At 34.8% G+C, this 21,918-nt stretch overlaps 2 protein-coding genes across 5 annotated transcripts in view; one reads left to right on the top strand and one right to left on the bottom strand.

Annotated features, from left to right (window-relative positions):
* Positions 1–1,747: 1,747 nt before the first annotated feature.
* Positions 1,748–13,211, bottom strand: LOC111060442 (RWD domain-containing protein 4). 4 transcript variants are annotated; one of them, XM_039421813.1, is made up of 6 exons: positions 12,957–13,202; positions 12,804–12,806; positions 6,388–6,529; positions 5,367–5,476; positions 4,722–4,896; positions 1,748–2,002 (listed from the first exon to the last, which is right to left on the bottom strand). In XM_039421813.1, the coding sequence occupies exons 3-6, from the start codon at positions 6,493–6,495 to the stop codon at positions 1,796–1,798; spliced, it is 600 nt and encodes a 199-aa protein (XP_039277747.1). In that variant the 5' UTR covers positions 6,496–6,529; positions 12,804–12,806; positions 12,957–13,202; the 3' UTR covers positions 1,748–1,795. The 4 variants fall into 4 exon arrangements, with proteins under 4 accessions (XP_039277747.1, XP_039277746.1, XP_039277745.1 ...); XM_039421812.1 differs by lacking the exons at positions 12,804–12,806; positions 12,957–13,202 and adding exons at positions 8,435–8,437; positions 8,576–8,784; XM_039421811.1 differs by lacking the exon at positions 12,804–12,806 and having other exon boundaries at positions 6,388–6,527; positions 12,957–13,211.
* A 1,702-nt stretch (positions 13,212–14,913) lies between these two features.
* Positions 14,914–21,918, top strand: part of LOC111045964 (COBW domain-containing protein 1) — a 186,375-nt gene continuing 179,370 nt past the window's right edge. Inside the window, exons 1-4 of the mRNA XM_039421806.1 lie at positions 14,914–15,269; positions 18,337–18,436; positions 20,416–20,507; positions 21,425–21,484. Coding sequence (XP_039277740.1) covers positions 15,098–15,269; positions 18,337–18,436; positions 20,416–20,507; positions 21,425–21,484 — 424 coding nt within the window. The 5' untranslated portion in view covers positions 14,914–15,097. The remainder of the gene's footprint in view (positions 15,270–18,336; positions 18,437–20,415; positions 20,508–21,424; positions 21,485–21,918) is intronic.

Below are 21,918 nucleotides of genomic sequence, written 5' to 3'. Positions count from 1 at the left end.
CCTTTTTTCAGGCGCCAATTAGCCAATCGGAGATCTTCCTGCCCTTTCGACCCTAAAAACGCGTGAAAAAACGTTTAATGTGGTCTGGCCCTTATTGTAGTGTTGTTCAATACTTGTGCATTTTAATAATAGAAGAAGATGTCTTATAGGAGACTATAACTTGAACTTACTAGGAGTGAAATTGGTTGACACTCAAATGTAATCACCTAGTAGGGAGAACGCTGAGAGATATGCCGTCGTCGACCACGACAGGGTGAGGATCTCAGATTGGGTAGATTTCTATTTGTCTAAATAACCTGAAAGATTATGTTCGATTATGCTTTAATGAGGGAGGCCAAGTTTATACTTTTAAATGGCGATGTGTTTATATTATTCGAAATGTTTTGTTTGATCTCAGATAATAAACTCAAATAACAAAAAATATTATTGGATCAAGTGTTTTAGCACAATTGAAATTTGTAAAATATGAATGTCTTCAGACAACAATGCCTGTCGTAATAGACTGCGGAAGTCTACGCACAAACGACAACCCACCTTCAGGTAGTATTCTGTCTTCGAGAGAATGTAAAAAGTAATATCTCTTTCTTGGACTATAGTTATGTTTGATCACCAATGTTGATCAAATACTGTCATAACGTGCACCTCACTTATAGTTTAGCATCTCAAAGGCCAAACATTTAAAAAAAGTTTGGTTAAACCCAAACTATTCTCATTTCCCATCATTCTCTTATCTATTTGAACGGTTCTTTTTTCTGTAGAGTAAGTAAATGACAAACTATATATTTTTGAGTATTATATCTCTTGCTATTTTACTATATCTCTGGTTCTTTTTCTGACATTGTATTGTTTTCAGTTGCGAAATCTTTCTTAGACGGGCCTACTAGTTGCGGATTTCAAAATTAGTACAATAGCTCATGAGCAAGTTCTCCAACCCGGGCTCTTCAGGAGCTCACTATAGTCCAAGAAATATTACTTCTAACATGAAGAGTGGCAACCGATTTCCCCCTCCACAGTGTGCAGCATGGACAGAGTAGTGGAGAGGAGTAAACATGCTGCGCACAATAGTAAGAAGAATGCTGTTAGGTAGTATTCTGTCTTCGAGAGAGCTGTGCAAAAAGTAATATCTCTGGGACTATAGTTACATTTGATCAAAACAACTTTGACATTCTCATTTAAAAAAGTGGATGATTGAGCTCCTAAGGTTGATCACATTTGATGTGCAAGTGCACGCTTGGTTATGCATGACCAAGCGCGCAGATGAGAAACTAACTATGGAAAGAGCAATAGATAGGAACATTCACACTATTGCATTCACGTACTAGTTGCGTACAAATCAAATTCAGTGTGTGCAGCTACATGCACGTCACAAAGTATCTCAATGGCTCTTTCCAGATTTTATTTTTCGGATCATGAATGATCTGACGTTTACTTGCACATATACGCATTCAGTGTGATCAAACCCTTACTTGCTTCATATAGTTGCGTTATTAAAACCATTGAAATGTCAAACCAGATCATCATTACAACCAATTATATGAGGGGGGGGGAATTTGGGAACAGACCCTTTAGATGCGACCCATCCCAGCCCAGCCTATCTGCGATCTTCACAGCTTATCTGAAATAGAGTTCGGGTACTTATCATTAAAATTTTACTAGTTATCTCCCAGCCTATCTGAACTTTGATCTTGATCTGTATCTAGAAAAGAGATCGGGGACGTCTGAAGGAAAGATGACTCATTAAACGCCATGAATTATATAAAAGTTGTTTATTAAAAATAATAATATCATTGGTTGGCTAGGAGGTGGCGTCAGCCTTTGAGCCGGTCTGCGAGAGGTGCTTGACGATGTCGACCCAGTCGTAGCCTCGCGGGCGCTCGCCCCTCGCGTCCACTCGATCCCACTGCTTGCGCTTCTGCGCCTTGCTAAGTGCCGACTTCTTCACTGCGCCACCCGTCCCCCCTTGTCCCCTGCCCCCACCATCATCGTCGTCCTCGTCGACGTTCTGCAACAGTAAACAATGCAACTCAATAAATCACCAGTTAATGACACAGTATTTGGTGAGATATTTGTTCAGTATGAAAACACAAAGATATACAGGGTGTGTATGATAAGTCACTCCCTATTTTTATACAGCTATAATTTCTTTATTTATGAACTAATTTTGTTAGAACTACATTTGTTAGATAGAGCACTTTTTGAGGTTGTGTTTAACATCAATTTTCATTTGTTTCAATTTAAAAATGCCTCCTCTATTGACTGTGGAAGAACGAGCCGAACCGAAATAGTAGCTCGTTATGAGCTAGGGGGATCTGTGGTGCGAGTACAAAGGTGGTGGAGGGCTGAACGAGGGATCCATGCAACACTGGATGCAAAAACACTGAGATATTTCTCAAGAATCGTTGCAACAGAGTAACGTAGAGTAACGTGAAAGACCACTTTCACGAGATCCTTGACGCAGTGATTTCTTAAGGCTCCACATTCCACGAACTCTGTCAACATGCCCTGCTCTCCTTGACATTGATGATCGTCTTGTATCTGCAACACTCCCTGTTGATAGTAATTTGAAATGGAAATTTTCAACAGTTTTTGCATCAAGTTTTGCATGGATCCCTCGTTCAGCCCTCCACCATCTTTGTACTCGTACCACAGATCCTCAGACCACATAACGAGCTGCTTTTCCGGCTCGTTCTTCCACAGTTAAGAGAGGGGACATTTTTAAACTGAAAGAAATGAAAATTGGTGTTAAACACCTCAAGGAGTTCTCTATCTAACAAATGTAGTTCTAACAAAATTGGTTCATAAATAAAGAAATTATAGCTATATAAAAATAGGGAGTGACTTATCAGGCACTCTGTAAGTAAAATATCTTTGACCACATCATTGTGTTTCTTGGTTGCTTTCTTCGTCGCCGTATCTAGTAGGCATTAGAGCCAAGCCACATGAAGCGTTTGTTCAAGTTTTTTTGCACTGGCGGCGTACGAGTCGGCAGGGCAGTAAGCTTTCCGATTGGCTGATTGTCAGCTGATTACCGAACGGCAACCCAATCAGCTGATAATCAGCCAATCGGAGAACTTGCTGATCAGCCGACTCGTCCGCTGCCAGTGCAATAAAACTTCTTGTGGCTTGGCCCTTGAAGTACGAGATTCAAGAATTCCGTCAGAGGGATTCAGTCATATGTATAGAGTTTTATTGAATTTTATAATTTTTGATAAAGTGTAAGTAAACTATTCTTAAAATAAAAGCTCTATTTTGGTACAAATCGCAAATAATTTGGTGTGGCATAACGTCCACAGTGACTAATTTGTTATTAGTTTTGCAAGTGTTTTAATTTATAAAGATATCAGCAGCCACCTTGTCCGAGTTAAAATTAATAGGGAAATAATCGGTAGCCTATACTAATTGGTTAGGCAACGTTTCAAATGTGTCTTACTTAAATACAATGGAGTTCATATAGTAATTTAATCAATAACCTCTTCTGGATTTGTGTCCCGTGATAAATCATAGACCAGTAAATTGTGAAGTGCAATTGAGTCTTATATTGGAGAGTACGGTAGCTTTTACGGTGATAAATTTTAAGAATCTTAATAGGTGCAAAGTAACACGTAACACGTATCATAGGCTACGAGATTTCTGGACGAGTCATGATGATATGGCGATTGTGAAGAGTAAGAGAAAGAGGGGGGATAGGATTGAGAAGTACTTTGCACGGAGCCATATGAGGGGGGGGGGTCAGAATACAAGGGATCCAAGTGACATTTTCCATTTTTTTGAGTTAGCTACAGTAATCGATAGCTGAAAGTGGTAAAAATCTAGTATAGGCCTACAAGAGGTATAAATGTAGGTCTAATCAGTGCTGACATCTGGTGTAAAATTTTTAAACTACATTTTCAAACAGCTGCTTATTTGATCAAACAAGGGGTCCAAGTGACTTGGATCCCTTGTTTACAGGACAACGGTTGCTCGTATCCATCAAATTTAATTTAATCTTGATTAAGCCATGTCACCAAGCAAAAGATACCTCAAGAAACAAATAGCGAATCAGATAATATTACAATGAGGCCATTAATCATTGTTCAATTGCTGATAAATTTGATAGATTTATGTGTAGCTAAACAATAGAGTTTTGTTTGGTAAACAAGGGGTACAAGTGATACTTCTTATCACTATTTAGCTGATAATTGACAAAGGAGAGCAATTTGAGACATGAAACTGTACTTTTGATTTGGTAAAAGTTTACTGAATAGTTATAGGAATAGGTGAATATCATTTCTATATTCATTTCATAAATGAAGAATTAATTAATGTAAGTAAACTTTAGGCTCAATTTTCTCGAAACTAACAATATGTCACTTAGACCTCTTGTATTATAACCCCTTCATATATCAAAGCTCAGTTGATGAGCCATCCGGTTATAAAAGTAGAAGTAAGAAGTAGGTAGATCTCCATATTGAAGGGAATCACCAACGTGTTGAAGAAGCAATACTTCATTGTTAGTTTTCACCAAAAGTTTTTCTTAAATGACGTGGCAATGTATGAAATATACCGTTACCAACCGAATAATGAAGCTGCGCCTTATCAAGTTAATGAGATGAAAATGATGAGTAAATTAGATTCGACTAGCGTTATCAGTGGCTTTGAGCTTATCTTTGTATTAAATTAAAAAAAAAAACAATTTTAATATATACTAAAAGTAAAAGTTTGGTGTGTTACAAATTTCCTACCTGAATATTTAAGTCTGATATGCCGTTTTCTAATGTTTTTTCTGGTTGATCTACGACTAATTCATTTAGCTTCTCTTTGACGGATTCGAAAAGACTAAACGTCATCGCATTTCCTAGGTAGTCTTCGGCTTCTTGGAGAACACATTTCTTTATGTGGTCTTTTACAATTTGTATTCTGAAAAATTGCAAAGAAAATAAGAAATAACAAAGGAATTAAGCGAAAATCCAATGAAGAAATAACTGGAAAATAAAATATGACCATACAATCAATACAACTCAATCATGACTTTATAAAGGGAATGATAAAAATTGTTTTTCAATTTTCTACAATATTGATCATTTAATACGTTATCATTCCAAGGGCACTTATGTTGAAACATGGTCAATATCAACAGGAATAAATCAATAGTAATGATTCAACTCTAAAAATTCATTTCTGAATTTTGTGGATGAATTATAAGATAGCCAGAGCAGTCATTTGCAGGTTGAAAGTCTAATATACTCTTCGATTTAAAATCTAAATTGATTGGTTTAAACCCTTTACAAAAATTAATTCAATGTGAAATTCAAATTATTGAAAAATGGGAGTTTTAATTTACTCATACATAATATACTCATATAGAGTAAATATGTATTCTCACTCACATGTGCTTATTGTAGAAGGCATCCATATTGACGTCGGGTTTTTCATCTGGATATTTCTGTCCCCATGATATTTCTAAGAGGAACGATTTAGGATCGCCGTCTTCACCAAACTTGAACACAAAATAAAAATCATACAATAAAACCACTGAAATTTCGTACAAGATTGAATTAGAGAAGTTCCAGTTTAGACGTTATTTTCTTTTGTATGTTCTACAATGAATAAATAACGCCTTCACCAATTCACTTCAAATCATTGTAGAGATTGAGTTCGTTGACCAACATTATAAAACAAAACATCTACCAGCTTACCTTGAGTAATGGGTGACGTCATTACTTTTTACTAATGTGAATTATAAATTTGACTGAATGCTTGGAGTCGATCTATTGTATACTTCTTAGGAATAGACTCCCTCCTACACACAGACGAATAGTCTTGTGGGGGGGTTCCTAACATATAAAATTTATGTGTATCATGTGTTTTTCTAATTATTTTGGGAAATAAAGAGTTTCTGATTTGCCTACAAGGAATGTCTGGCTGGTGTCCAAGCGTGCTTCACACTCGGCCCTCTGTGATTGCTCACTGGTAGCTGAGACTGGTGAATTTATAAAGTAAGCTACCAGATTGGCGATCGAGTGTGAAGTACACTGAGACACCAGGATTGGCTGCCGGACTGACGACCCGAGTAAGACACCAACCGGTTGCCAAAAGTGTGATGAGCGCTATAAGAACAAATGTCTCCCGACTCGCTCTGACTCCTGGCGACTCACAGGTTGTCGAGACTGCTGGCTGAATGTAATAGCTGAGTGTACGAACTAAAGAGTACAGAAATGCTGAGTGCAACGTTGCATATAAGGTGAGGTCATGGCTCTTAAACACGGACCCTGTTTTCAAAAAAAATTATTCTTGACTTTTCCCACTGGAAGTGAACAAATATTTTATTGTTTGATAAACTGTTTTCGACATTATGATTTTCATAATTATATTTTATAATTGAATCTGAGTAAGACTAGTTTCACTCACCTTATATTGATAGGTAGTGGGATTCAATTCTTTGAACGAGGGGTCGCCATCATATATTGATTGTAAGACTTCCCGTTCTTCTGCTTGTTGTTCCGGATAAGAAGACATTTCGGGATCAATTGATTGGACTAAGAAAATTTCTGAAAATAAATTTTGAATTTCATTACAATAATATTACAAACACTCTAGCTAAATTACATCAAGACTTTATTAAAGAGTTTTTTGCAACTTATATTTTTGCAAAGCTTGCGGGTTGAAAGGCAGTAGCAATATTACAGAAGTACTTTGTTTTATTTAAATTTGATGATACATTGTTATAGCAAAGGATCAACCGAAATTCAACTTGTTGGCTTGGAAACTGCAGATAAATTTTACTTCTATAACTTGATTTCATTAATTTAAGTTGCTTGGTATTATACAAAGTGCGGCATTATAATTTCCTTTTTTGAAATGGGCACTATTCAGTTACGTGATGACATAGCGGAGTGCTAGTAGGCACATTTGAGAGGTGTGGTTTTATAGTTTTGTTCTTGCACACTCCAGTCGCAATCATGCGTTGGAACAGCCAGAAACGTGTATTCGCCATTGAGGTTTACTTTTTGAGGGACATTGGTTGCAAGACTGCATGCCTTTCGGAATCTCCGCTTAAATTTAGCCCCGTTGTTCCATGTTCCAGACCGGAAATCGATTGTTTCGAGGGTTATTACGTTTAGAAAAACAGGTTGAACAATAAAACGAAGTTCATCTTAAGTTCAACGGCCCATTAGATCACGTGAAAACATTCAGAGAGTAAGATCTTCAATCTTTTGCAGTCTCCAAGGCGTTCAGCACGCGAATATTTGCCTGCCCTTGGACTTTCCGATTGTTCTGTGAGGAGGATTCTTCACAAATACCTTCATTCCCATCCATACAAAATGAATATAGTACACAAAATGTCAGTTTTGAAGGAACACTTTCCATAGTGCCTCATCTAGATTAGAGACGATTTGCATTGACTGACAAGATCTCCTGATTTCGTCTTTCTTCTTTATTTGGCTCTTCAGTCCTGGGTGGACATGGGCCTCCTTAACACGGAGCCTCCATACATGGCGCTCCAACACGTCATTCAGCCATCTTCTTCTTGGTCTTCCTCTTCTCCTAGTTTCGATCATCATTTCATTCATTATTCCTAATGGGTCTCTCTCCTCTCCCATTCTCACCACATGTCCCAACCAGTCAATTCTTCTAGCCTTTATGGAGCGAACAATATTTTCTCTTCCAATTGCTTCGTCAATCTCATTATTATACCTAGATCTCCAGTTTCCTTCATCGCATATAGGCCCCCATATCCTTCTGAACATCTTCCTTTCAAATGACCTCTCACCCTTGTTCAAAATGTCCATGTTTCAGCTCTACGTCACAACCGGTATTACTAATGTCCTGTACATCTTCTCCTTTGTTCTTCGTGATATTTAACTGATTTTGAAATTTTTTTGGTTGGCATAATATGCATGATTGGCTAACATAATTCTTTTGATCTCCTGATTTGAGCTGGTGTATTTTTTATGAGGTTTTTGAAATCTCGTGTCCATGTGAACCGTCATGAGACCCTCCAAGATTTAAAGAACAGTAAAAAGGTAAAAATTTCCAATATCACGCCTGAAATTCTTGAAAGGGTGGTATTAAATACAAGAAATAGGTACACAAGAAGAACGTCTCCTTCATGATATACTTTTAAAAAATTTAAATAGGTTATCCCTAACTTACTTATACTTAATGCAAAAAATAGTATTGGTATAAATAATAAGCGAACAAGAGATGGGAGACTGTGACCACTTCTTTATATTATTGCTTAAAACACAGCATTGAGGATCGCGAAATAAAAAATTTGGCTATGACTGATTACTTACAATAAATGAGTAGGCTATACCAACTTAAAGCTTAATGCAAAATACTGAATTATGTAAATGACATATATAGTACCCATGAATTGTTGAAATTCGTATTCCATACATAAATTATTAAAACCGTTCAGTTGATTGAAAGGTATATCCATATAAGAATGAGAAGGCTGATGTGTCTGAACAAAGTTAGAGAACAATATACGAATTTTATGCCGACATTAAAGTCATCAGCTATTAAACATGAAATGTTAAAGAATGCAACAAGTTAATAATAATGTATAAGAATTAATTGATTAGCTACTCACCTATGTACACTTTACAAATTGTTTCATTTTCAACTTTTATAAAAAGACTTGAAAAATTGAGAATAAGTAATGACCTATAACTATAAACATAATAAGAAATTAAGCAGAAAGGACTTTTATAAAATAAAATAATATCAATTTATTCATTCCATCTAAATTGTTTCATATGGAAACTAATAAATTTACAACTACATCTGTGAGAAAAGGTTATAATCATTAATCTTGGCAAGCAGACATGTTGTCTGTCATTGATATCGATACTTTCATTGATCGATATTTGAACATTGAATTCGAATTTATTCTTGAAGTTATTGATGGTTAAATCCACCTATTAAACTTTTATAAATAGAAAATTATCATATTTCATAATTATTGGAAAATTTTCTTTATTTGAAAAGGTTAGACGATAAATATTTTTGGGAAATATAAAATATATATAAAGATTTTTTTAAATTATCACAGAGTCAGCTGATCAAACAGCTGTTCGGTGATGCACGCTGTATGCTAAAAATTTGAGGTTAGCTTTACTATTTCTCTTTGAGGTTAGCTTTTCAGTTATCTTGTTTATTTTTTGCTAAACTTGTTCTGCCTTTGCTGAATTTGTGTTCCGTTATCCGTAGAATAATAACATTCTGTGATGAAAAGGTTGTCTCCAGTTCAATTTTGATTAGTCACTTGCGGATTCTTCTTTTGAAATGGATTCTTCAGACGAAGATGTGCCAGATCTTATTCCTGCAGTATTTAAACCTGTACCTGTTACTATCATTACCGGCTATTTAGGGGCTGGTAAAACTACTCTTCTTAATTATATACTGACTGAACAACATGATAAAAAGATAGCTGTCATTGTAAATGAATTTGGTGAAGGTAAGTAAAGAGTAAAAATATAAGAAAAGTTTCAATTATTAAAACGTTTTACAAAAATACTGTTTAGTGACCAAGCTAAATTCCATACCATAATTGATTACAAGCTTCTGTTAATAAAAGTTAAGGATAGTTTTTACCACGAGAATACATTGAGAATTGATCGAGCTCAATGAAACCCGCATTGAAGCGCGTCTCGTCTTGAGACGAGAGCCGTCACAGCTCTTGCACCTAGAGTCAAAGCTCCTCCTCGGAATGCAAAAGCAACAACGGGGCTACTACAAGAGAAGCGGATAAGGCAGTCGCTTCCTTCCCCAGTTGACGCTTGACATCAGTCTTTAAATGATGGCAGAGTTCTCATCATTTAGGGGTGAGTCTTGCGTTCTTGGAAACTGAATACATGAAAACTGAAGTTAATTATTGAGTCAGTACAAGAGAGAGAGTCGCTTATCATATTAGTTAGTTTATACTAAAGCTACAGATGCTAGTGTCTTTCTGATAGTTTCTTGCTTAACTCCAGTTGAGTATTTTTAATGTTGTGCTTTTTGCAAAAATAAAAGATTGATCCAGTAGCCAGGAGCGTTAAAAATTTCGGTCTGCCAGCACCGCCTGGTTTGTGGGTTCGAATCCCGCCGGTCTTATGGACGTCTCATAATCTCATTAAATCAAAAACGCACTTCCCATTAGAATAGAATAGAATCTTTATTGCAGCAATATCTGAGGTCTTCAGATACAAGTGTCAAATATATACAACATGATACAAAATACAAATATATTACATCAGTAAGTTACACTATCAGTACCCTATGATAATATAAGTCGCCTGATTTCCAACTTATAACCGAATATTCCTAGCTAATGTATAAAAAATATTCAATCTTGTTTAAAGGGTTAGCTGCTAAGAAACGATTTTTAAAAGTTCCATTCTCGATATTTCTAAGATCTTCAGGAAGTGAATTAAACAATTTTATTGATGAAAATAGAAATGTTTTTTGTGTACTAGAATAGGTATACCGATAAGTAGTCAAATTACCCCTATTTCTAGTGTTATGGTTATGAACTACCCCCTGCTCCACAAACTTCTCTCCAAATTCTCCTTAACATAAATAAGGCTCTGTTGAACAAATATTGAAGGTATCGTCAATATTCCCAGAAGTTTAAAATGCTTATCAAACTGTGCTTGCTTCGAAAGCCCACAAATCAGTCTGATAGCCTTTCTCTGTATTCTAAAAAGTCTACCACTGTAAGCTCTGGAACCCCAAAGTATGGTACCATATGACAAATGAGAATTGATGTGAGCGTAATAAATCATCTTTAAAACATCCAACCTGACATATGACCTCAGTTTTCTAATTAAGAAGACTCCCATATTTAGCTTGCTAGCAATAATGTCAATATGCTGGGACCAACTAAGGCAAGTGTCAAGTGTGAAGCCCAGAAACTTTGCCTCTTTCTCCTCACTTATAGTCAGTCTTCTATTATAACTGATAGTCAAGTTCTAAACTTTATCAGAGTTTACACGTGATAAATTTGAATTACCCCAGCTCTCGATCGAATCAGCCAAGTCCTGGGAAGCTTGACTCAATGAAACTACTGTGGGCAAGCTGGTGGGTTTACAATTTTTGGTAGATCATTTATGTAGACGATGAACAAAACAGGTCATAAAATAGATCCCTGAGGCATGCCATGGGAGACAGATCAGTCAGAGTGCAAAAAGGGCTAAGCTTCTTGGCATTACACTAGATTATAAACTCACATGGATACCTCATATAGAAAGTGTCTGCTCCAAACTTAGTAGGGTTATATACCTTCTTCGAAGGCTCAGGGATTGTGTACCCGCACACTATTTAAGAATGTGCTATTTCGCTTTTTTTCAGAGTGTCTTTATGTACGGGTTGGTCTTGTGGGGTTGTGCCCTGGATGTGCAAAGAGTGTTCTTACTACAGAAAAAGGCTATAAGAATTATATCAGGTGCAGCGTATTTGGAGCATTGCAGGCCATTATTTATAAAGGAAAAAGTTATAACAGTTTACAGTATGGTAGCTTTCAAACTCCTACTTCAAGTAAAGAAGGATATAGGATCATATAGATGCAGAGTTGACATCCACAGCCATAATACACGAAATAAGACAAAAATAGATGTACCTTACACAAGACTGAAAAAAGTATTAACTAGTCCTAATCATGTATCCTTGAAACTTTTTAATATTCTGCCAGACTCAGCCAGAAACTTGCCTTTAACAGTATTCCGACAAAAACTTGAAAACCTTCTCTTACAGTTCCCACTATACTCGCTTTCTGATTTCCTCCAGCTGCCAGTAGAGAATCATTTTTTGGAAACCATACGTGATAGTACTCTGTAGTATTTTATATTTTTATGTGTTTATATTTAAATGATGCATTATGTACGTTGGATTATTTTATTCTTGATATTATTGTTTTATTGACATATATGGAGGAAACCTTAAATAGAGGTTTCCAATAGCATTGTTTGGGTCCTGAATGGAATGAGACATTATTCTATTATTCTGTTATTTTATTATGATGTATTTTAATGTATATTTTGATGTTTCCGATAACATTGTTTGTATGCACTAAAGGAATAAAAATCATTCTTATTCTTATTCTTGGCACCCATATTCTTCTGAACATCTTCCTTTCAAATGACCTCTCACCCTTGTTCAAAATGTCCATGTTTCAGCTCCATACGTCACAACCGGTTTTACTAATGTCCTGTACATCTTCTCCTTTGTTCTTCGTGATATTAAACTGATTTTGAAATTTTTTGGTTGGCATAATATGCATGATTGGCCAACATAATTCTGTTGATCTCCTGATTTGAGCTGGTGTATTTTTTATGAGGTTTTTGAAATCTCGTGTCCATGTGAACCGTCATGAGACCTTCCAAGATTTAAAGAACAGTAAACAGGTAAAAATTTCCAATATTACGCCTTAAATTCTTGAAAGGGTGGTATTAAATACAAGAAATAGGTACACAAGAAGAACGTCTCCTTCATGATATACTTTTAAAAAATTTAAATAGGTTAGGCCTATATAACTTACTTATACTTAATGCAAAAAATTGTATGGGTATAAATAATAAGCGAACAAGAGATGTGAGACTGTGACCACTTCTTTATATTATTGCTTAAAACACAGCATTGAGGATCGCGAAATAAAAAATTAGGCTATGACTGATTACTTACAATAAATGAGTAGGCTATACCAACTTAAAGCTTAATGCAAAATACTGAATTATGTAAATGACATATATAGTACCCATGAATTGTTGAAATTCGTATTCCATACATAAATTATTAAAACCGTTCAGTTGATTGAAAGGTATATCCATACAAGAATGAGAAGGCTGATGTGTCTGAACAAAGTTAGAGAACAATATACGACAGTAAAGTCATCACACAGTTAGTTAAGTCATCAGCTATTAAACATTAAATTAATGTTAAAGAATACAACAAGTTAATAATAATGTATAAGAATTAATTGATTAGCTACTCACCTATGTACACTTTACAAATTGTTTCATTTTCAACTTTTATAAAAAGACTTGAAAAATTGTGAATAAGTAATGACCTATAACTATAAACATAATAAGAAATTAAGCAGAAAGGACTTTTATAAAATAAAATAATATCAATTTATTCATTCCATCTAAATTGTTTCATATGGAAACTAATAAATTTACAATTACAACTACATCTGTGAGAAAAGGTTATAATCTTGGCAAGCAGACATGTTGTCTGTCATTGATATCGATACTTTCATTGATCGATATTTGAGCATTGAATTCGAATTTATTCTTCGAGTAATATTGATGGTTAAATCCACCTATTAAACTTTTATAAATAGAAAATTATCATATTTCACAATAATTGGAATATTTTCTCCATTCGAAAAGGTCAGACGATGAATATTTTTGGGAAATATAAAATATAATTAAGATTTATTTTTAAATTATCACAGTCAGCTGATCAAACAGCTGTTCGGTGATGCACGCTGTATGCTAAAAATTTGAGGTTAGCTTTACTATTTCTCTTTGAGGTTAGCTTTTCAGTTATCTTGTTTATTTTTTTGCTAAACTTGTTCTGCTTTTGCTGAATTTGTGTTCCGTTATCCGTAGAATAATAACATTCTGTGATGAAAAGGTTGTCTCCAGTTCAGTTTTGATTCGTCACTTGCGGATTCTTCTCTTGAAATGGATTCTTCAGACGAAGATGTGCCAGATCTTATTCCTGCAGTATTTAAACCTGTACCTGTTACTATCATTACCGGCTATTTAGGGGCTGGTAAAACTACTCTTCTTAATTATATACTGACTGAACAACATGATAAAAAGATAGCTGTCATTGTAAATGAATTTGGTGAAGGTAAGTAAAGAGTGAAAATATAAGAAAAGTTTCAATTATTAAAACGTTTTACAAAAAATACTGTTTAGTGACCAAGCTGAATTCCATACCATAATTGATTTCAAACTTCTGTTAATAAAAGTTAAAGATACTTTTTACCAAGAGAATACATTGAGAATTGATCGAGCTCAATGAAACCCGCCTTGAAACGCGTCTCGTCTTGAGACGAGAGCCGTCACAGCTCTTGCACCTAGAGTCATAGCTCCTCCTCGGAATGCAAAAGCAACAACGGGGCTACTACAAGAGAAGCGGATAAGGCAGTCGCTTCCTTCCCCAGTTGACGCTTGACATCAGTCTTTAGATGATGGCAGAGTTTTCATCATTTAGGGTTGAGTCTTGCGTTCTTGGAAACTGAATACATGAAAACTGAAGTTAATTATTGAGTCAGTACAAGAGAGAGTCGCTTATCATATTAGTTAGTTTATACTAAAGCTACAGATGCTAGTGTCTTTCTGATAGTTTCTTGCTTAACTCCTGTTGAGTATTTTTAATGTTGTGCTTTTTGCAAAAATAAAGATTGATCCAGTAGCCAGGAGCGTTAAAAATTTCAGCCTGCCAGCACCGCCTGGTTTGTGGGTTCGAATCCCGCCGGTGTTATGGACGTCTCATAGTCTCATTAAATCAAAAACGCACTTCCCATTAGAATAGAATAGAATCTTTATTGCAGCAATATCTGAGGTCTTCAGATGCAATACAAGTGTCAAATATATACAACATGATACAAAATACAAATATATTACATCAGCTAGTTACACTATCAGTACCCTAAGATAATATGTCACCTGATTTTCAACTTATAACCAAATATTCCTAGCTAATGTATAAAATCTTCAATTTTGGTTAAAGGGTTAGCTGCTAAGAAACGTTTCATTTGATTTTAAAAGTTCCATTCTCCATATTTCTAAGATCTTCAGGAAGTGAATTAAACAATTTTATTGATAAAATAGAAATGTTTTTGTGAAATATAAAATATATATAAAGATTTTTTTAAATTATCACAGAGTCAGCTGATCAAACAGCTGTTCGGTGATGCACGCTGTATGCTAAAAATTTGAGGTTAGCTTTACTATTTCTCTTTGAGGTTAGCTTTTCAGTTATCTTGTTTATTTTTTGCTAAACTTGTTCTGCCTTTGCTGAATTTGTGTTCCGTTATCCGTAGAATAATAACATTCTGTGATGAAAAGGTTGTCTCCAGTTCAATTTTGATTAGTCACTTGCGGATTCTTCTTTTGAAATGGATTCTTCAGACGAAGATGTGCCAGATCTTATTCCTGCAGTATTTAAACCTGTACCTGTTACTATCATTACCGGCTATTTAGGGGCTGGTAAAACTACTCTTCTTAATTATATACTGACTGAACAACATGATAAAAAGATAGCTGTCATTGTAAATGAATTTGGTGAAGGTAAGTAAAGAGTAAAAATATAAGAAAAGTTTCAATTATTAAAACGTTTTACAAAAAATACTGTTTAGTGACCAAGCTAAATTCCATACCATAATTGATTACAAGCTTCTGTTAATAAAAGTTAAGGATAGTTTTTACCACGAGAATACATTGAGAATTGATCGAGCTCAATGAAACCCGCATTGAAGCGCGTCTCGTCTTGAGACGAGAGCCGTCACAGCTCTTGCACCTAGAGTCAAAGCTCCTCCTCGGAATGCAAAAGCAACAACGGGGCTACTACAAGAGAAGCGGATAAGGCAGTCGCTTCCTTCCCCAGTTGACGCTTGACATCAGTCTTTAAATGATGGCAGAGTTTTCATCATTTAGAGTTGAGTCTTGCGTTCTTGGAAACTGAATACATGAAAACTGAAGTTAATTATTGAGTCAGTACAAGAGAGAGAGTCGCTTATCATATTAGTTAGTTTATACTAAAGCTACAGATGCTAGTGTCTTTCTGATAGTTTCTTGCTTAACTCCAGTTGAGTATTTTTAATGTTGTGCTTTTTGCAAAAATAAAGATTGATCCAGTAGCCAGGAGCGTTAAAAATTTCGGTCTGCCAGCACCGCCTGGTTTGTGGGTTCGAATCCCGCCGGTCTTATGGACGTCTCATAATCTCATTAAATCAAAAACGCACTTCCCATTAGAATAGAATAGAATCTTTATTGCAGCAATATCTGAGGTCTTCAGATACAAGTGTCAAATATATACAACATGATACAAAATACAAATATATTACATCAGTAAGTTACACTATCAGTACCCTATGATAATATGTCACCTGATTTTCAACTTATAACCGAATATTCCTAGCTAATGTATAAAAATATTCAATCTTGTTTAAAGGGTTAGCTGCTAAGAAACGATTTTTAAAAGTTCCATTCTCGATATTTCTAAGATCTTCAGGAAGTGAATTAAACAATTTTATTGATGAAAATAGAAATGTTTTTGTGTACTAGAATAGGTATACCGATAAGTAGTCAAATTACCCCTATTTCTAGTGTTATGGTTATGAACTACCCCCTGCTCCACAACTTCTCTCCAAATTCTCCTTAACATAAATAAGGCTCTGTTGAACAAATATTGAAGGTATCGTCAATATTCCCAGAAGTTTAAAATGCTTATCAAACTGTGCTTGCTTCGAAAGCCCACAAATCAGTCTGATAGCCTTTCTCTGTATTCTAAAAAGTCTACCACTGTAAGCTCTGGAACCCCAAAGTATGGTACCATATGACAAATGAGAATTGATGTGAGCGTAATAAATCATCTTTAAAACATCCAACCTGACATATGACCTCAGTTTTCTATTTAAGAAGACCCCCTTATTTAGCTTGCTAGCAATAATGTCAATATGCTGGGACCAACTAAGGCAAGTGTCAAGTGTGAAGCCCAGAAACTTTGCCTCTTTCTCCTCACTTATAGTCAGTCTTCTATTATAACTGATAGTCAAGTTCTAAACTTTATCAGAGTTTACACGTGATAAATTTGAATTACCCCAGCTCTCGATCGAATCAGCCAAGTCCTGGGAAGCTTGACTCAATGAAACTACTGTGGGCAAGCTGGTGGGTTTACAATTTTTGGTAGATCATTTATGTAGACGATGAACAAAACAGGTCATAAAATAGATCCCTGAGGCATGCCATGGGAGACAGATAGATACTGTGACTCAGATTCCTCAAAAACAACCTTCTGGAATCGATCCCCCAAATAAGATTCTACCAGTCTCAAAGATCTTTCCTGGAAGCCATAAAATGCAAGCTTGTCTAGCAACAATTTGTGCGATACAGTGTCAAATGCTTTTGACAGGTCAAACAATTTAGTCTGAGTAAATTTCTTGTTTTCTAAAGAATTCAGACAATACCTGTATAGATCAATTGCAGCTCTAACCGTATTCATTCCAGTCCTATATCCAAACTGAGAATTGTTGAAAAGATTGTTTCTTTTGAAGTAATCCACGATTTGATCATTTAGAGCCTTTTCAGATACTTTTGAAACAGTAGTGGTTATATAAGTAGGCCCAAAGTTATTATAATCTGATCTGCAGCCTTTTTCATATATGGGCAGAACTTTGTTCAACTTCAAGCTCTGTGGAAAAACACCTTCAAGGATTGAACCATTAACTAAGTGTGTAAGAGGATCTATAAAATAATCAAGACTGAGTTTAAGCATCCTGGGACTAATTTAATAGACGTCTGCACTATTACTCCCCTTCATTGTCTTGATTATATAAATTATGTTATATGTTTCAACTAATTCAAATTCAAATTGAGACATGGGCGCACAGTAACCAGCTCTCAAAAAGTCCATTGCACTATGACTGGAACTTTTACTTTCAACTTCAACTACAATTTTATCTATGTTCTCTGTAAAGAATTTGTTGAACTGATTTGAGTTTAGTGAGCCTTTCTCAATCAATGACTTGGATTTACTCAGTTTTTACTGAGATTTACTCATTGCCCACGTACAGGCAAAAAGCGTATGTGGACATCATCCGCATTAAAAAAAAGTTCTTGTGTTAAACCACCACCATTTTGTTCAATGAACTTGAACCGTAGAAATTGGAACGCCTCTCGGCCGCTCTCTGTGTGCAAAATATATTGCACATGGCAACAGCTCTATGATTTATTTTACGACTGAGCTCAAGGACTAAAATGATATGGTAGGGTGGTAGATATGCACGGTGTTAGGTAGGAGTAAGATTCGTCGGGCTCTGTCGTACAACAAGAGGCTCCTGGTGTAAAAAACGTGGTATTTAGAGCGAAATATGCTTCCATATAGGAGCGAGAGCCGTAAATCTCTGTGAAAAAGACCATATAGTCGTGCAAAATAATTCAGCCCGTCTTTACGCGTTTATTCGGTCTGTTTAATATAGGCCTTAGGTGACAATAAAATCCCTCAGCTGTGGAAATTTGGCTGATCCAAATACATTAGTTTACTAGAAATTTATCCCAATGATAGATTTCATATATAGCCCAATTGTTATTGTTTCATGTAGACAATATTATCATTGCATGGTGGGGCTGTTTGCAGGTAGTGCGATGGAGAAGAGCATTTCAATCAAGGAAAATGAAGGAAACCTCTTCGAAGAATGGATTGAGTTGAGGAATGGCTGTATGTGTTGTTCAGTCAAGTGAGTAATGATAAATTTGAGTTAATAAAAATCTTTTCTTCTTCGTCTCTCCCCAGTGTGCTATTACAGCGTTGCGGTAGCCTCGATGCATTTCTCCCATATCCATCGTCATTCCCTTCATTTCTGGAACTCTCTTTCCTCTTCTCCGTTCTACCTCCTCCCACCCGATCTTCATACGAATATATTGGACGTCCATCTGTTCTTCACCGTACATTAAAATTAAAATCTCTCATATCCATAATATTTTGTCTTACAATCATCCCTCACTACCTGTGCATGTCCATACCATTGTAACTGCCTTAGTATTATTCCACCAACATTATTAATCAAAATCTATAGTTGATATTTTCCAGTACCGAAATTTTGAACTCTTATGGCATACAATTCAATTCAGCGTTTTGAAATCTTGAAGATTCTTGACTCATTCATATAATTTCACCTTTTATAGTATTAAATCTCGGAAAAACAAGATAGATTATCCAGATATTATTAGATGATCCAGAAAGTTAGGATTCGAACTGTTGAATCTTGTTCTGGGTCTCCGATCCTAATCAAACATAAAATTTTCCCAAGCGCATTTTCCTAAATATTCATTGCTTCCAAAAATATGAAGGAAACTTGAATTGTAACTAAATTTGATAGGTTTACACTCAATTTTGCCATGCAGTGATTCATTATCTGTAGATGAAAGCTACAACTAGAGACGACTTAGTAATTATTTACTTAGTAGTAAATATCACTTATTTTATCTGTGCTACAACTCTCGTTACTGAATCTTTTTTAAACCACTGCAGATTAGTTGTTCTGATTGATCGTGAAAGAAACTTGAATTTAAATCTACGTCCTATTAGAGAAACATTCCATCAAGAGAGGATGGATTTGAATGTATGTAGAAGACAATTCACTTACTTATCACAGAGGATAATAAATCTTGTTCCTACTCATTTTGTTGCCAATACAAGCCGGAGCAAAAAACTAAATTGCGAGATTGAGGAATGGATAAGATCAAATAAAACTGAAGAAAAAATCTTCTAAGCACCAACTGTTTCTTGTTTTTATGTTTTGTTTTTTTTTATCATAGAATAATAATTATTGTATTTTACTAACTTTTATCTAATTTAATCTACAAATTTATATTTGTGTGTAAGTTCCACTAATCTTTGTTCTTATTTTGGCTTAATTTCTTAGTTTATATTGAATAAATACCTATATTACTGCAACTTAGGTCTACGCACAGGTTTTACCTTGTAGGCTACTCCTTAAACATAGATGGACATAAAAAAATATACTGCAGTTTTGGGATCATTTTATATATTTAATAGTATTTTTCTTGTATTATTTTTATATGTTATAATATTAGATTATTATAATTGTGTATGTTTTTTGAGAAATAAATTTGAATTTGAATTTGAAAATTTGATTGATTCAGATACGAAGTAATTACGCATGGAATTGGTAATCCTTGGTATAGTTGTAATTCATCCACTGAAATGAAAATTATATGCATAATTTATATCTTTAAATTGCAAGATTCTACAGTTATTGTCTCTTGCATCCTTCTTGTCGTCACCTTTGTCTATCTCTTCTCTGTGCTATCCCTTCAATTTATTTTTTTTAATTCTCGGTTTTATTTATGTGCGCTCCTCAGGAGATATTCTTCTGACAACTTTGAAAAACAGTTTGAATTTCCTTCTTCTTTCAAGCTTTTACCTCGACAATTTCGGCTATAATGTCATAATCATGTAGCCTACTGTCAAAATAAAATGAAAAATTTATAATTTAATCACCTAGTTTTTACCCCTTTCATATCTACTATATTTTCAATATTCATAATATTCTTATTCATTGTCTTTGTTGCTTATGCATTCCTGGTATATTATTCAATTGCTTTATTGTAGACCTTGCATAACCAATAATTTATTTCCCAAAAAATAGGTACAAATAATTTACTTACCCTGTCATACACCCTTCAATTTCAGAGATAATGGAGTGAAAGCAATTGAAAATTTGATGACAAAGCGTGGAAAATTCGATTATATTTTATTGGAGACTACAGGTTTAGCTGATCCTGGTGAGTATTCACTGGAATACTTTTCTATTAGATTAGGTTTTTTTTTTTTCTCCATTAGATTGTAAACTGTATTAAATTACACACGTCATCAAATAAAGGAGTCATACTATTCTATATTTCAAACAATGATGGATGGTTCAAATTATTGTACTTCGAAGTGTAAGATCAAAATTTCCGGCTTTGTAAATTGTTGTGAATGAATTACTGATATTCTAAATATGTCAATATGGGATACATATTTTGAGGAGCATTAGATGTGTAAATTGGTGCTGATTATGATGACAATCTAGTCAAGTCTTGTTAGAAATGAAATCTGCTGGTTTTAAATGTTCTCATTCAAACGTAATATATAAAATATGTTGATGCAGATAACAGAATTCTACTAGTATGCTTGATTTGAGCACAATACAAAAATCTGATTGATGTAATTGAATAAAGTGGATCTTTATTATTTTCTTGAAGAGAAAAATTGACAGGGAATATTGTTTGCCTTGTAGGAACATGAAGAGCCATAAACATTGAAGAAACTCAACAAACCATTTTATCACTAAGACCGTTAATTGAATCTATTATAAATTAAACACTACTTGCTTTACCTCAATATTTATGAGGTTTTGCAACTGCAGCCTGTTCTATTGCAACTGCTCGTGAGTTTGAATCCTGCCGCCTTCCATATTTGATCACCTTATCATATTACCCACGCACAATAAAAAGATTATATAAAATCATCAAGCAATGAAAAATAGTTTCATTATAATAGAAATATACATGTTTATGCTTTTTGTAAGCATTGTTATGCAATTTTTATTACAATAGACTTTTGATTTGATTGCATTCATAGTCATTGCAGCTTGAATGCATGGGAATGAGCTATTAATATCCAATTAATAATATAATTTTATGCTTTCATTCTATAGGTCCTATAGCGAAAATGTTCTGGCTTGATGAAGAATTGGGGAGTGACTTGTATTTGGATGGTAAGTAGCAGTCCACAAGAAATTATCACATTCATTCATTATTGTTATACAAAAGAGAATAACCTCTGAAATTCACCTTTTCCAATGTGGTTTGGATCCCACCTCCCACCTGTAGGTCCTGCAGGTCCGTTCATTACATGATCACCATATGAATATGACTATGACTATAAGTATGACTATGCGTCAACATTACACACTTAGGGCCGGTTTCCGAGCTCGGGATTCAGCTAAGTTATAGACTTTAAACAGCTGGAGTCAGAAAATTGACTTTCCGAAACGGGGCGTAGTCGTAGTCCAAGTTGAAATAAAATTTCGAAAAAACTAGAAAATTGAACACAAAATAAAATAGAGAGAAAAACTATGAAGTTTCAGCTATTTTGAATTATTTAGGAATGTTTCATATCGTCGAGGAAAAATGTGGTGTTTCAGAATCA

The sequence above is a fragment of the Nilaparvata lugens genome, chromosome 2 (genome assembly GCF_014356525.2).
Source record: "Nilaparvata lugens isolate BPH chromosome 2, ASM1435652v1, whole genome shotgun sequence".
Taxonomy (NCBI): domain Eukaryota; kingdom Metazoa; phylum Arthropoda; class Insecta; order Hemiptera; family Delphacidae; genus Nilaparvata; species Nilaparvata lugens.
Note: the sequence above shows the minus strand (reverse complement) of the source record. Positions and strands in the feature narration are given on the sequence as shown.